Genomic DNA, 14,801 nt, shown 5'->3' with positions numbered 1-14,801 from the left:
ATAAAAGCAACGGTGTACAACAGTTCATGGGAATTGAAGTTTTATAAATACAATCCCATATTTCACACCAATGAAGCCGAAATATACAAGGGACTACAAGCACGGAGACCCATGTAAAATGTATTTGGTGCTCGTGATTGGCTCCCTTGCAACCAACAAAAAACGCAGTAGGGAAACTCAACTACGGTGGCTGAGAAGTGAAGTTATTTCAGAATCGCAGAAGTAGATGAGATGTGTTAAGCGATTTTAATAAAATAAGCCAAAGGAACCTGATTCCCCTTCTTGTTTGTGACCGTGGTTATATTGTACTTATTGTTCTTTCCCGTTGTTATCTGGGAAAGAAAACATTAAAATCTGAACAGAAATTGATTGTTTCGACGATGTTTAGAAGTAGCTGTATGTGGCCCAGCGAACGCGGTTGACACCGGGTCTGCTGATGATCAACGTGCTCCTTTGGGAGTTTCTCAAACTGTGGTTTTGGGGCACACTTTGAAACTTGAAGACATTTTTTTTGTTATACAGTAAATATTTTAATAACATGCTCCTAATTATTCCTTATTTATTTAGTTATGGTCCATTTATCTTACATCCAAGTAGCTTATATATCCAGAAAATGGAAACGGAGTGCATTTATTATCTCTTACCGTTAGAGGCGTTGTAGTCACGCGTACCCCTTGCCCAGCTTCATTGCGCGGTCGGCTAAGCAGAGTACTTCGCTGTTGGTAAACTGTTTTAAAACTTTCACAAACAAGGCTGTCTACTGTATATTATTATATTATTCGTTCCGTGTGTTTGGAGTTTTACGACATATCTCTACGAGCTGGGACTGCACAGCTCCAATACTTTTGAAGAATATTATTTTTTTAAAATCCGCAAAGAAATGAAGTGAGACTTAAAACGTGTTTTTTTTTTACAAATAACCACTATCCGCAAGTTTCGTGTCATTCTACAATTCATCATGAAAAAAACAACTTGATTTACTCACATGACAGCTTGGGCAGGTTGCGTTGAAAGTTGTAATAATTCGACTAAATCACTCCATTCAAACAGTGCAGTCGAAAACATCGATACCAATTCTTTCCACACATAGAGTGTCCTGCAATAGGATTCACACCCTTCCAATGATGTCTCACTTTGTTGAATTAAACATCAGTACAGTATGCGCATTTTCTTGGAAGTGAATGCATTTTTTATTGAAACTTGAATGGCTCAAACTGAACACTTTTATATGTAAAAGTTAAATGTCAAAATGCGATATCAGTGGCAGAGGGTGACAGCGTTTGCATGGCACTGGTGTGTGTAAATAACCAGAGAAAAGGAAACTGCAGACAATGCACACCTTATTTCCACGGACCTCCTCCACTAGGAACCCCAGTTCTTCCCAGGATGCAATTTAAAATGCTTTTCTTCTTCCTTTGACCATTAAAGTACTTCTGATTTGTGACTTAGAGTTCGTCAGGATGGCCGAGTGGTCTAAGATACCTGATTTCATGACTTACGTCTTTCCATTGCTTGGGTGTTCTGGTCTCTGACTTGGGGTGGGGGTTCAAATCCCGCTCCTGACAGTTAATACCTCTGATTTGTGAATAAAGAATATATTCTCATGACTGAAAGTGAGTAGTTTTCAATAGTTAATGTCACTAATGTATACAAATAATAGCAAAAAAAAAAATGAAATTAAGGTTATTAATGACCTGCATATTTTAATTATGAACCAGCATAATTGTCGTAATATCATGATCTTATTGCCTGTGTAAACATTAGAAAATTAATCTTTAATTATTTTAACTATTTAGAAATAGTTTTTAATTTTGAATTAGATGTTTTTTTTCATTTTGAAAATGGGAAAAAATATGGAGGTCATATCGTTTCAGTGTATTATAATGATCAGATCATTTATGAATTATTTGTAGGGTAATATTGATTTTAGTTCATGAAAACAGCATGTGTTTTCATTAAGTGAATTTGTCTGGTGTATTTATATTATTAAGATCAATTATAATACAGTGGCAGTGTAATTCCTACAGCTGGGCGCAATTACAAATCAGATCTATGTGAAAGAAGGATTCACAGATTTTTAAGTGCCCATGAAATTGAATTAGTTCTTACATGTTTGATTCAGGCATGCTAAAGTGCATTTGCAACTGCAAATAAATGACTTAATTAATTAGGCTGCTTGAAATGCCTGCAGTGTTCTTCCCATCTTTAATGAATGAATGACAGAAGTCAAACATAAACCTCCCAGACTGCAAATGAAGGACTTAATCACCAGAGATGTTTTCTTGCAGTTGATTACTTTTTTTAAATTATTTTATTTTATTGTTTGGATTGAGACTTTTATGTAAAGACTCTTTTTAGTGCAGCTGTCTCTACAGACTGCTACTCCATGCATTGTTGTTTCCCAGTCAATAAAGTTTTTTGTAAGAAAAATCCCATGTCTTTCTTCTGTTTTTTCTTCTCTGGATTCCTTGTCTCTGGCCATGGTGGTTTTTTACCCTGGGATGACAAAGCTAAATCTGCCAAGTAAAAGTTACGTTTGTCATATCTGTGCTTAAGGTGGGACTGAGCAGCATCTGTGAGGCACAAGATGAATCCCTGCACTGGGTAAGAGATAGAGTCAACACAGGGAAAGTGCAGGCAAGCATGGTGCAGGCATACACAGTCCGGGATTGTGGCGAGATACACGCATAGTTCAAAGCTGGAGAAACAGTGAAAGCACAAAGGGAATTCCAGAATTATAATCGAAACAAGTGGGCAAAGTTCAAAGCATGGGAAACAAACAGGTCCAAAGCAAAAAGGAGCAAATCCAGAGAAGTGGTCAGAGACAGTCTAGAGTTGAGAATCCAGGAAGAAACAAAACACAAAGGAACTCAGTAAAGGAGCTAAAAAAAAGGCTGAGGTCAGAGTTCATCTCTTTATCAGAGCCCCAAGAATTGTCTGAGCAGAATTGAAATATTCTGCACCATCTGATGCAGGATGTACATTGCCTGCAGGTGATATAGGTTTTCTGTCAGAATGTGTTTCCATGGTAACCAGCATTAAATGACAGGTGATTGCATGGCAAACCCAAGCTGGATCCACAGTGTCCCCACAGGAACACTGTGCTAGTTTAGCTGTTAAGGTGTTAAGATAAGCCAGGTGTTCGGAGTCTTGTCCTAGCCTTCCTGGCACTGGTTTGAAAGCATCACATGTTCAGAAGTGTGTTTCAAGAGGTTTTTGAGTGATAGTTGGAGTAATATTTAATATCAAAGAAGTATTTATTCATTTTCTTGCTTATTCCTTTGGAGACTTTTTAAAGTGTGTAGCATAAAAACTAATAACAGTTGCGATAAGTTACCTTTTTTTTTCAAAACTGACTGAACACCATGTTCCTAGGGAACAGACCCACAGTTAATGGCCATCATTTAAAATGTTTTATGTTGTTACAGATTCTTAGGAAGTTCTAAACGTGGGCTTGTTGCATGCATTGAAAGTAGAAGAAATGCCTTTGTGAGAGCCATTAAGTGACTGAATGAGCCCAAATCAATTGATTTTTATGCCGTGTTTCCTGACATAGCCGGCAGTTAATCAGCTCACCTAGCACGAACAGGACAATATCTATTTATGACATGACAACCAGGTCCATGGGGTAGGACTGTGGAATGTTTGCTTAATGTTCGAGCACTTTTACAACACCCGGTGCCAGGTGCCCTCTCAACTACTCTAACACAAAGACCACGAAGCCCAGCTGTGTCTCTCCAGGAAGGGAAGCATAAGTGACTCAAAACACTAATATGTGGGTAGCAGTAGTGCCTTTTCATAGGTCTATAGGAGGCACAAGGTCACCTGCCTATGATGCATATCTGAATTTCAGAGCACATAAGGTGTTGGACCTAGTAATGTTTGGGCAATAATGTACTGTTTGAAATACCTTTAAAAGATCAGCTAACTAAAAATGGAACAAAAAATATGACAGACTCCTGAAACCTGCTTCTTAAGCCTCCTTTACTTCATAAGAGAGATGGACTGGGATTCATTTGTGGAGATGCAGAAAGCTTATTACATTGTCCTCTGTACCACGGGGATACCAGGTGAGATTATAAATACTGTACCAACATTGATGGGGTGCATTGGAGACTTGTAGTATTTTAAACATGTTAGTGTTGTAACTTGCATTAAAAAAATTAACACTGGAAATACAAACTGTAGAGCTGTATAAATAACATATTGGTTAATACAATAATTTAACATAATTAAACAAGGTGTACAAATTACAATCTTAGGAAGGATCACTGGCTCTAAAAGCAATCTATGCTACAAGGCAGACAAATTAAAAATCATACAAAATATTAAAGACGAGAACAGTTTTATGCAAATTATGAGCAAACTCAATGTCAAATAACTATTTAATTACAAATAACATTTCAATCTTTCTCAAAAGTTTTTGAAGAACAAAGCTCATATTTAATTTTACTTAAGGGACATTTTGAGAAAATGAGATACCTATATTACAGTGCTTATATTGCTTTGATTTAATCTTATTGCTATGATGCTATGGTATTCCTAAGCAATATTAGGAATTAATAAATAATATGAGAACATATGGGTGCTTATTATTAAGAATTACTAAATTAATAATATACTGTAATAGTGTAAATGATCTTATAATACTACAATGCTTTAAATACATTAGGGAATGTACTAAATTGAATTTCAATATATGTTAATTAAAACATTCTGAAAAGCTGTTGCAGCTCAGTGGTCAGGATATGCAAGTAGCTGGTGATCTAGAATAAGTGGCTGCTGGAGGATTCAGCTGCTGCCACGTGCACATTAGCTATAGAACCAGCAGACCTGCCACAGATAATGTAACCCTGCAAATCAAAAACTTGCAGACTCTGTAGAGCACTTTTCTTTAAAATATATTAATTTCTTCCTGGATATAACCACATTCCTCTTTTATAACTCATTTATAATTTAAATGGGTATAGACAACACGGCCTCTAGACATCATTGAGTTTTCATATTTTACTCTAATATAGTATATAAACATTGTAAAAACAGCATTTCTTTACAAAGAGAGACTAATAGGATTGGAGTCCACTGTATTAGTCCAATTCCTTCACATACAAATCAAGAAAATATTTATATAAATCCTACAGGATATATAATTTAAAATATTGATATGCCTTCTATGTATAATATTAAAAATATATTACCATACAGAACTGTCATTTAAGGGCCATACCATGTGTTTGTTCTGTGCCATACAGGACAACTTAAACTATTTTGGCAACAACTGATATACAGTATTACTGGATTATGGCTTAAAAGTTTAATAATTTCTTCTGCACTTAATAAATTATAACCGTTGTCACGTAAAATCTTTCCTTTATGGTCGAATCTCCCATGTTTCCCCATGGCCTATTCTGTTGAGTTGGCCTGATAGGATGGGGAGTTGAGTACTTTTGCTGCTCAGCCTCTGTATCCATGTCTGAGCCCTGCGATCTGAAGTAAGACCCTTCTTCAGGGGTGAGACTCACAGTACTTATCTGTCCTCGTTCTTGTGCATGAAGACTACCTCTAAAGGCAATCCAGTTGCATCCGTATCAGGAGCCGTCCCCTGCTTCAGTGCCTTATGTGCCTTAGTAATGGCTTGGGGGCAATGAAGATACTGTATCACACCATAGGATAGAACCAGGGATTACATATCAGCAAGAATGCAGCTGCCAGTGATCCAGCACAAAGGACAGGAATACCTCCTCCCCGTACAAGTTTTCAAAATCCCTCTGTTTCCATGACTATCATGTAAACAAAGGCAATAAAAATATGGGTACCTTGTTTTCACAGCAAACTCTCATTTTAGTGCCTAATGTTTTCCTAGGTGCTGGTGTCCGTTTTTTTACCATCGGTGATTCTCACTCCTGGAGTCCTAGAGCCACAAAGGCTCCTGGTTTTCATTCAGACTTGAGCTTCTAATGACTTAATTAAATTGGTTATTGACTTAACACAAGCCTTTAGTCATCGGGGGATGATTTACAGGCAAGAAATGGATTTCCATTTGGAGGACAATGTTTAAATCCCAGACACAAAAATGAATAGGAATAAGGCAGGAGTTATCAACTCATTTTCCAGAGGGACTGGTGTCTTCTGTTTTGTTTCACCCTGAGTAGTCAGTTAAACACATAACCTAATTACTCTCTTAGATAGACATAAATTGATTATTTTAAAGTCCTACAGTCGATTACTTCAAAACATTTATTCAGTTAAAAGTAGTTAACTATAAATTACCTCAGAGCCCGGTTAGAAGAATTACAGTTATGAAGTTAAATAATTAGCCCTCCTATGTAATTCTGATGCTAGGAATTGAGTTTGAGACTCCTGGTATAAAGCTGTCTGCAAGAGGTATTACTGAGCAGAGCTCTCCAGCTCACTCATTTAGGTTCAATGTTCCCTCTCCCAAAACCCTTACCTTGGCATACCAAGGGTTTCTTTGGTTGGGGTAACCTTGAGATACTTTGGATCTACAGGTGCATGAGTCCTGAAGAAATTCTGGGGAGTCTGATCAACACTCGCTGAGAAAGCATCTGTGTCTGGGGAGTAGGAACCCCTTCACCATGCAAAACAGTGTGAGGAAGAACATAGGATGATTTATTCATAAGAAAAACATTTAAAACATTAAAAAAATGTACTGCTGTTTGCAATAGTGCTCATCTCCTCAGTCCCTGGAACCATATAGAACAGTGCCTGTGGATTAATAAGTTTTTCAATAATACAGTTTGGGACAAAAAATGATTCACTCGCATTGCTGCTGGAAGAGGTGTTAGTGGGGCCAGCAGGGGGCGCTCACCCTGTGGTCTGTGTGGGTCCTAATGCCCCAGTATAGTGACAGGAACACTATACTGTAAACAGGCGGCGTCCTTCGGATGAGAGGTTCTGACTCTCTGTGGTCATTAAAAATCCCAGGGCGTTTCTCGAAAAGAGTAGGGGTGTAACCCCGGCGTCCTGGCCAAATTTCCCATTGGCCCTTACCAATCACGGCCTCCTAATAATCCCCCTCTATGAATTGGCTACATTACTCTGCTCTCCTCCCCACTGATAGCTGATGTGTGGTGAGCGTTCTGGCGCACTATGGCTGCCGTCGCATCATCCAGGTGGGGCTGCACATTGGTGGTGGTGGAGGGGAGTCCCCATTACCTGTAAAGCGCTTTGAGTGGAGTGTCCAGAAAAAGCTCTATATAAGTGTAAGCAATTATTATTATAATTATTATTTTTAAACAACTTTTGAAAATCATTAATATCCATTCATCTATTTCCTAACCGCTTCATCCAATTCGGTGTTCATTCGCCGGCCATCTCTCCCATTTCTGTGTCTCACAGCCAACCTCTTTGCTGCCTTCGTCATCCTCACCCGCCCCTGCCACCTCTCCAAGACCACCACCATCTACCTGGTAGCTCTGGCCTGTTCGGACACTCTGTCGCTGGTGTGGGCGGGGACTTTCAACCTCAGTCAGCTCTTCCTGGATGCAGATGACTTCTGGGGCTCATCTTCGGGCTGCTGCTTGGCCATCGTGCTGGAGTACGGCACAGTGTTGAGCTCCGTGTGGATCATTGTGGCGTTCACTGTGGAGCGATACCTCGTGCTCTTCCAGGAGAGGGCCAGCCGGTGCTTTGCTCAGCCCAGAGTGGCCCGGGGAGCAGTGGCGGGGCTGATCAGCCTCTCCTACCTGGCGTCCGTGATGGCCTGCCTCCTGAGCGAGCACAGGCGCTCCTCATTTCCCCCTGGGGAGGCCAACGTGACCGAGAGGCTATGTTCCCTTTTCAGCAACACGAGCTTCGTCTCCCTGCTGTGGATCCACACTTTCGTCTGCGGCCTGGTGCCCTACCTCCTCCTCATTGCCTTCAACGCCCTCATCGTGTACCAGCTCCACCTGCGCAGCCGCATCCACCCGCCTCCAGGGGAGAGTGCAGCCGCTGCCCTGTGCCGCACCCAGCTGCGCCTGCAGAGAACCGCCCGCCTCTTGCTTACCATCTCCCTGACGGCCGTGGCCCTGGGTCTTCCCCGTTTCCTGGTGTACTCAGCTGGCCTCGCTGGCCCGGGCACGGCGCCCCCTCTGGCCATGCTGGCGGAGATCTGCACCATGCTGGAGGCACTGAACTCTGCCATAAACTTCTGCCTCTTCTGTCTGGCCAGCACAGCCTTCCGGCAGGAATGCACTGCGCTGGTGCGGGGCTGTGCTATCCCCTCCAAACCTGCGCCCCAGCTGCAGGTGCCCTCTGACATGGAGCTGCCAAAGAGCTGCAGCAGCTCCAAGGAGTGACCTACCATTCATCCCTCGTGCCAACAGTGCAAGGGGCACAGTGGGCAATGTGGGCAATATACCTTTATAACAACTCTACAATTGCAGGATGTTCACACAAAATAATGCCTGCTACAAGAATAAGATGATAAATGAAATGAGCTGAGCAATCTTGCATCTGAGGGACATAGGGAAAGCAGTTAGAAGAATGGCGATACAACTGTGATTCTTTCTTTAAAGACACTGCTGTCATCCCCAGCTAAGATGAAGCGCATTCAAGGATCTTTCCCCGTTACTTCAGTTTAAGAGCTTCCCTTATTAAGCTCTCTTAGATGAACAGCATTCAGACAAGCTACTTCAAAGGTGACAGGAATGACAAAGAAGTTACACAGTGAAATAAAGTTTTTGGCAAAGCAGTGCGTGCTCTTAATATTTCACAGCTCTCTCATCTGCTTGTGTAGTCTGTGGTGTCTGTGTTGTTTTATGTACTGGAGCACAATCTGATAAGATTTAGTAGTCCGTGGATAATTCTGCCAATCACATAACTCATAATCGTGTTTCTATTATTCTTCAATGACAGGCCTGTAGATCTTCCTTCCTTTGTTCCCTATGCAACAGTTTTAAGTGGACTAATACCAAAAATAAAACTTCTACACAGAACAGCTCGTTTGTGCAACTTCCGTTTCCGAGATATAGCGCCTTCTTTTTCCGGGGTGTGATGTCACTCAGTCCCCCTATAACGTCGTAGGAGAACCGGACCGGTCTCATGCGGTAGTGCTGCGTTTGTGCTCCTTTCGTTTCATTTTTCTGCTCACACAAACGCACAGAACATACTGGTGTTAAATGCTAAATCCACCACCGCCCCTCACCCGGACAAACAGAGGAACAAAGTTGCAGAATTGTTATCCTCGCAGCAGTAACCGAGCGCTTGAACTCGCCAGACGGGGTCACTGGAGGTCAAAAAGAAGGAAAAAGAAGGCGCTATGTTTCCGGAACGAGAGCAGCAAAAACGCGAGTTTCAACGGCACAAACGCAGCACTAACGAATGAGACCGGTTCGGTTCCCCTATGACGTTGTAGGGGGACTGAGTGACATCACACCCCGGAAAAAGAAGGCGCTATATCTCGGAAACGGAAGCAGCACAAACACTACTTTCAACAGCAAAAACTGTCACAAACGCAGCCCTAACGAATGAGGTAGGTTTCATCGTTTGTGCTGTTTGTAGGGTGGGGGGCAACTTCACGGAGCTGAGAACTTTGCTTCTTTAGTCTGACTTAACCACATGACGCTTGCTAAATCATCTTGATGGAGAGGTGTCTTACTTGCACATGGAGAAAAACTATATTTACTGTCATTCGTTTAGAGAAATGCACTAGATTAAATTATTGTATTTATATGGCACTTTTCATTTTAAAGTCCTTTCAATAGAAAGCAGGAGCATAAATAACTGAATATCTTCAAATGTGTCAGCAAATTTGAACTTCCTGTTATGTAAAGAATTAAGAAACTATAATTCTATGTAAAGTCTGTTTACAGCTGGTGCATGCAGACATCAAAGGTTCTAGAGAGTGATGATAGTCTTGATTAAGCCTGCTGAAGTTAGTCATATAGTCATATAAGTCAGATTTAGTCTTCTTATATTTTAACGTGTACAGCCTGTGTGTAATGTACCAGAATAAAACAGTGCACAGCTGGGAATGGATTAGAAGAAGATACACCCCTGATGATAAGACCTATTGAGTTTTGACATTGTAGTATTTCCATCCATTTTTGAGCATTTGTAGTTGGATTTGGTTGTGTTTTTGATCAAACTTGTCATGAAAAAGTGACATTAAATTAAGTGACATTAATAAACATTGTTTTTTATACAATTGGCTGACTTTATTCTTTTTTTAACTGCATTTATTCTATATTGCCCAAGGCATTCCTTACATTGTGGGTGATGAATATTTAAGGTTTTGGTTGAAGTTGCCTATAATGACTAGAGCTACAAATAGTTCCATGCAGCATTCAATAAAAACAATACCATCTGGAGCTATTGAGCTTTTAACTGTTTATTTTCTAAAGTCCTACATAGCTTCGAGGGAAAGCAAAATGGGACTAATGTATTAGTGGTTTGTACAGTAATTTCAAATCAGTCTGTATTAAGAATGTAATTCAAAAGCCCAACAACATGGTGGAACATATTTAATACCAGCCTGTTGATAACTCTATCCACAGGTCTGAAGATGACAAACAGGATTGCTCAGTTCATGGATGGCTGTTAAAAAAGAATTCATTTTTCAGATTTTGATGGTATCAATAATGCACAGAAACCAGTTTAAAGGCAAAAACCTCATTTTAAATGTTCAATTTTAAATGTTCTTGGGATCTGTACACTATAAGATAAAAATATCTTGGGTTTCTTTTTTAATAGTTTTCACTCCTGTTTAAAGGGCTTAAACCCCTCATTGACTAAAGACTTAGACATACACATACCCTGCATTCATTTCTTCTCATTCCTTCCTTGAGAAGAGTCTCCAGAGTCTGTTTCTTCTGCTGTAGTTAAAGATGATTGTTTTTTGTACACGATAGTGCAACAGAAATATAAAAACCCCAGTCAGTTAGCCTCTTGGACCAACCAGATGACACATGGTGTGTCTGGTTGCGTGGATGGGGCTTGTGCTTCACTGAAGGAGCTGGCATGAGACTGGCACTGTCTCCGTGTCAACCACGGCTTGATCCTGCCGAGTTCGCCTGGACAGCCCTGGCATCTTAGCAGGGTCAGGCTCTCTCGGCGGAACCCGGAAGACACACAGCAGAAGAGGCAGAAATGGATGACCAGGCTGAGCCACTGCAGCATGAGGCCCACATCGGCGGCGGTGTTGAGCGGATCCGCTTGGTTATCCCTTTCTTGGGCCGTTAGACTTGTGCTGGCGTCAAGTAGGCTGTACGTGACGTAACGTGGTAGAGTCAGGCACACGGTGGTCACCGCCACCGTGATCTGGATATTGCTGGATCGCCGCAGCCTGGTTCGGGTCAGGCGGAACATGGCGCTATGGACACTCTCCACAAACACGCGGGCCTTCCTCTTGAACTGCAGGGTAATCAGCACACTGAAGGACAAGGTGAGGCCCATGGGCAGGAGGCCGGAGATGATAATATGCACCCACACCATGGCTCTGGAGCTGGGGGTGCTCTGGAACAGGCAGCGGTAGGTAATGGGCTGCTGGCTGAAGTTGGTCGGCAGGCCAGGTTCCACTCCTCCACCAGGCCAGGCCTCGTACAGCCAATAGCAGGGAATGCTGACCACCTGGGAGACCAGGACAGTGGTCAACACCAAGGAGAGGGCCACGTGTGGCCGGGAGAAGCAGCGACGCAAGGTGCCATTGCGCAGCACCAGGTAGCGCTCCAGCGTGAAGGCAGTCACAATCCACTGGGAGCTGAAGAGGGTCCAGTACTCGTTGAAGGTGATGGAGCCACAGAGCAAGGCACTCTGGTAGGAAAGCTGTGGGTGTAACCAGCTCTCAATCACATCCACAAGCCCCCCCAGCACCAGGAACAGGGTGTCTACCACAGCCAGGGACACCAGGTAAATGACTGTGGACTTTGATATACCGCAGGGCCGGAAACACAACACAAAGATGGACAGCAGGTTGGCTGGAAGAGAAAAGAGGCAGGAATGAGGGCCGAAGGCTTTTAACAGAACCATAACAGACAGCGGGCGTGATTAGATCAAAGCTTTTGACTCACCATATTGCAAATTCCGAACCCAGTATTTTATGCCAGTACTCTGGGTAGACGAAAGAGGTATCTGGTAATTCAAATTGCGGGAGGGCTAAGTGTCAATTTCATCTAGGGCAAAGACTGAAGTGTACTGGAAAATCACTCAGAGAATGAAACGCTGAAATGGAGGCTGGCTGTCATTACACACTGGCAGTCTTTAGCCTGTACCAGTGGAACATAAATTCAAAATTATTTTATATGATCTTAGCACTGCGTTCCAGAAACCTTTTCAGAGATTCTGACAGGAAGATGTATGCATAATTCCACATACAGGACCATAGACTCGATTTTAAGATTGAGATACAGAGTATAAATAATCCGTCCAGTTATGCTATTAACGGATATGACGAATGAGGACCTGAAATCACTATAGCCTACACTATAGCCCCACCCAGAGCTGGGGAGCCCTATTAGAACATTTTGATGGTGTGACTTCTAGCAATAGTGTTATATACATACTACCCACAGAGGAAAAACAGAATTAGAAGCACAGAACGTCTGGAAGAACACATATCCTCACCAATGAGATTGACTGATCCAGTGCCAAAATCTAAACACCATTGATAAAGTTAGAGAGATCCACCCAATACAAAGTACAAGTGAACTATACTAGAAAAATCACTGTGAAATATGTTATTTCTAAAACAAAGCAAATCAGAATTAAACCACATGAATATTTACTGAAGTAAAATTGCCACAATTGATAAAAGTGATTACTCTAGCACTTTAAAAAGGTGCTGCAGAAAATGTAATTATCATGTTATAACATGATTTACATCAAATAAAATAAATGCAATGCTGATATTATATTTATATTTCAACTTAATATAATATTTACTACATTAGTTGCATGGATTGCTCAAGGGAATTACAACAACACTTTTTTTTAAATCTGGAATTTCCCATGTTTGCCTGATTATAGATTATCAACCCTAGAAGCAGCTTCTTACCAGATTTAAAGTTATTTAAAGTTCTTCATTAAAAATAATGCTTCAAACTTTAAAAAAGACTGTCCGTGAAAAGTGCCCTTAAACTTACTGCCTGAGATAATGAGCTCACTTAACTTTTTCCTCATCTACATCATTCAACAGAAAACCATGACAGCGATAAGTGCTGAGTCAATAATGGGCTTGTGTGCATTGTTCTATCCTCATTTAATAATGGGGGCCTTGAGGGGACAGGTGTGACTTTTAAACAGTAGCAGTCCCTTCCATTCAAGAACCAACAATATACTAGCTAATGCCTTGATAATCTGCAGTTACTTGTTTGCTTCAGCAGCTCTTCTGGATCCCATTCAACTGAGCCGTTTATTATCGGGCTCATGTTGACATGGCTGAGCCTACACTGACAGGAGATTGAGAAACATTCACACACCTGATAATGAACAGCTGAATGAGGGCGGATGAGCTGAGAGGATTGTTTGTACTGAGCAATGAAAAACATTTTAGTTGTAAGTCACTGTGCTTCAAGCAGGAAAGGCCTCGTCATGGACTGTCATTGTACATCGATAAAAAGAACATTTTAGAGGACATTGTCAAATAGAAAGAAAAAAAGCCAGCTCATTTTGAAATCCCCTGTTTTCTGTGCAAAAGCTTAGCAGAGTTCGTCACTCCCCCAATCGATGCTAACTGCTAACTAATTCTTTATTATTTCTCCCAATATCATTATTCCTGATATACTGTAGGTCACTCTGAGCCTATTCCAGCAGAACAGGGCAGGCAGCAACATCCTGGACAAGACGTTCGTCCATCACAGAGCTCACACACCTACAAGTGTACAGGGAGAATCGAGAAATGCCAACTGTCCTAGTCCGTGTGTATAGGGGAGCTGTGGGAGAATCCAGGCCAGTCAGTCATCAAAACCCCACTTGAACATGGGTAAAAGATGCAGACTCTATACAATACTTATTCCAGTCCAGAACGGAACCTACTGTAGGAACCAAGAGCTGTGAGGAAGCAATAATAACTGCTGCACCACTGTGATGCCGTTCTTCAGTACTACTAGTGCCACACATTCAGCAGGACTGTACTTTAACATGGGGTTTGCCAGTCTGGTCCTGGGAACCATAATTCAGTAATTGAATGCTTAATTAAACCAACCCGTTTCTCGCATTAGAACCTTTTAAAGTATTTTTTTCTACAGAAAACGTTGGAAATTTTAAGACGCTTAAGAAAAACAATAGTTAAAAGGCAACCTCCTACATGTATTGGAACTGAAAACAAAGAGTTAAAAATTAAACCTGGTTTTAGGGCTGTTAAAGGTTTAAAAATGTAATTGAATATCTGGTGGAACAAAATACAGTAACTGTGTGGGTCTCCAGGACCCGGATTGGGAAGATTTGATTTAAAATACAGTTGAGTTGTTTCAATGTATATAAATGTGTTCATAGAGATTTTCTGTACAACCTATTTTCTGCAATTTCACATTATAGGAGCATGCATACTTTTGTTCAGACACAGACTTCTCCTAGTGTGTACTCACATTCTATAATCCTTCTCACATATTAGCGTCACAGTTCCCTGAAAAAACACAGTACTACCAGCAGGAACAACATGACAACAGTGAAGCACACGCCACAGATGAGCAGTTGCCTTACTGGGGATGCCGAGGCTGGCCACGAGGACGAAGTAGATCCCCTCGAAGATGGAGAACAATGACGAATCCAGGAATTCAACCATGGCTGGAACGTTTCCAAAAAGTTGTGCAATGTTAAATATTTAGCATAAGGTGCAGGACTCCGCGGAGTTCAGATGAAGA

General features: G+C 41.4%; 2 protein-coding genes across 2 annotated transcripts; one reads left to right on the top strand and one right to left on the bottom strand.

The window, feature by feature from the left end:
* The first annotated feature begins 4,000 nt into the window (after window positions 1-4,000).
* On the top strand, window positions 4,001-8,300 carry gpr210a (G protein-coupled receptor 210a). The gene is made up of 2 exons (XM_006631441.1): window positions 4,001-4,070; window positions 7,360-8,300. Exons 1-2 carry the CDS (start codon window positions 4,001-4,003, stop codon window positions 8,298-8,300), a joined length of 1,011 nt encoding a protein of 336 aa, XP_006631504.1.
* A 2,578-nt stretch (window positions 8,301-10,878) lies between these two features.
* LOC107077493 (probable G-protein coupled receptor 139) lies at window positions 10,879-14,722 on the bottom strand. Its single transcript, XM_015348464.1, has 2 exons — window positions 14,641-14,722; window positions 10,879-11,918 (listed from the first exon to the last, which is right to left on the bottom strand). Exons 1-2 carry the CDS (start codon window positions 14,720-14,722, stop codon window positions 10,879-10,881), a joined length of 1,122 nt encoding a protein of 373 aa, XP_015203950.1.
* Between the last annotated feature and the right edge of the window lie 79 nt (window positions 14,723-14,801).

The sequence above is a fragment of the Lepisosteus oculatus genome, chromosome 11, assembly GCF_040954835.1.
Source record: "Lepisosteus oculatus isolate fLepOcu1 chromosome 11, fLepOcu1.hap2, whole genome shotgun sequence".
In the NCBI taxonomy this organism is placed as follows: Eukaryota; Metazoa; Chordata; class Actinopteri; order Semionotiformes; family Lepisosteidae; genus Lepisosteus; species Lepisosteus oculatus.
The sequence above is the reverse complement of the archived record's forward strand: the minus strand, read 5'-3'. Positions and strand labels throughout refer to the sequence as shown.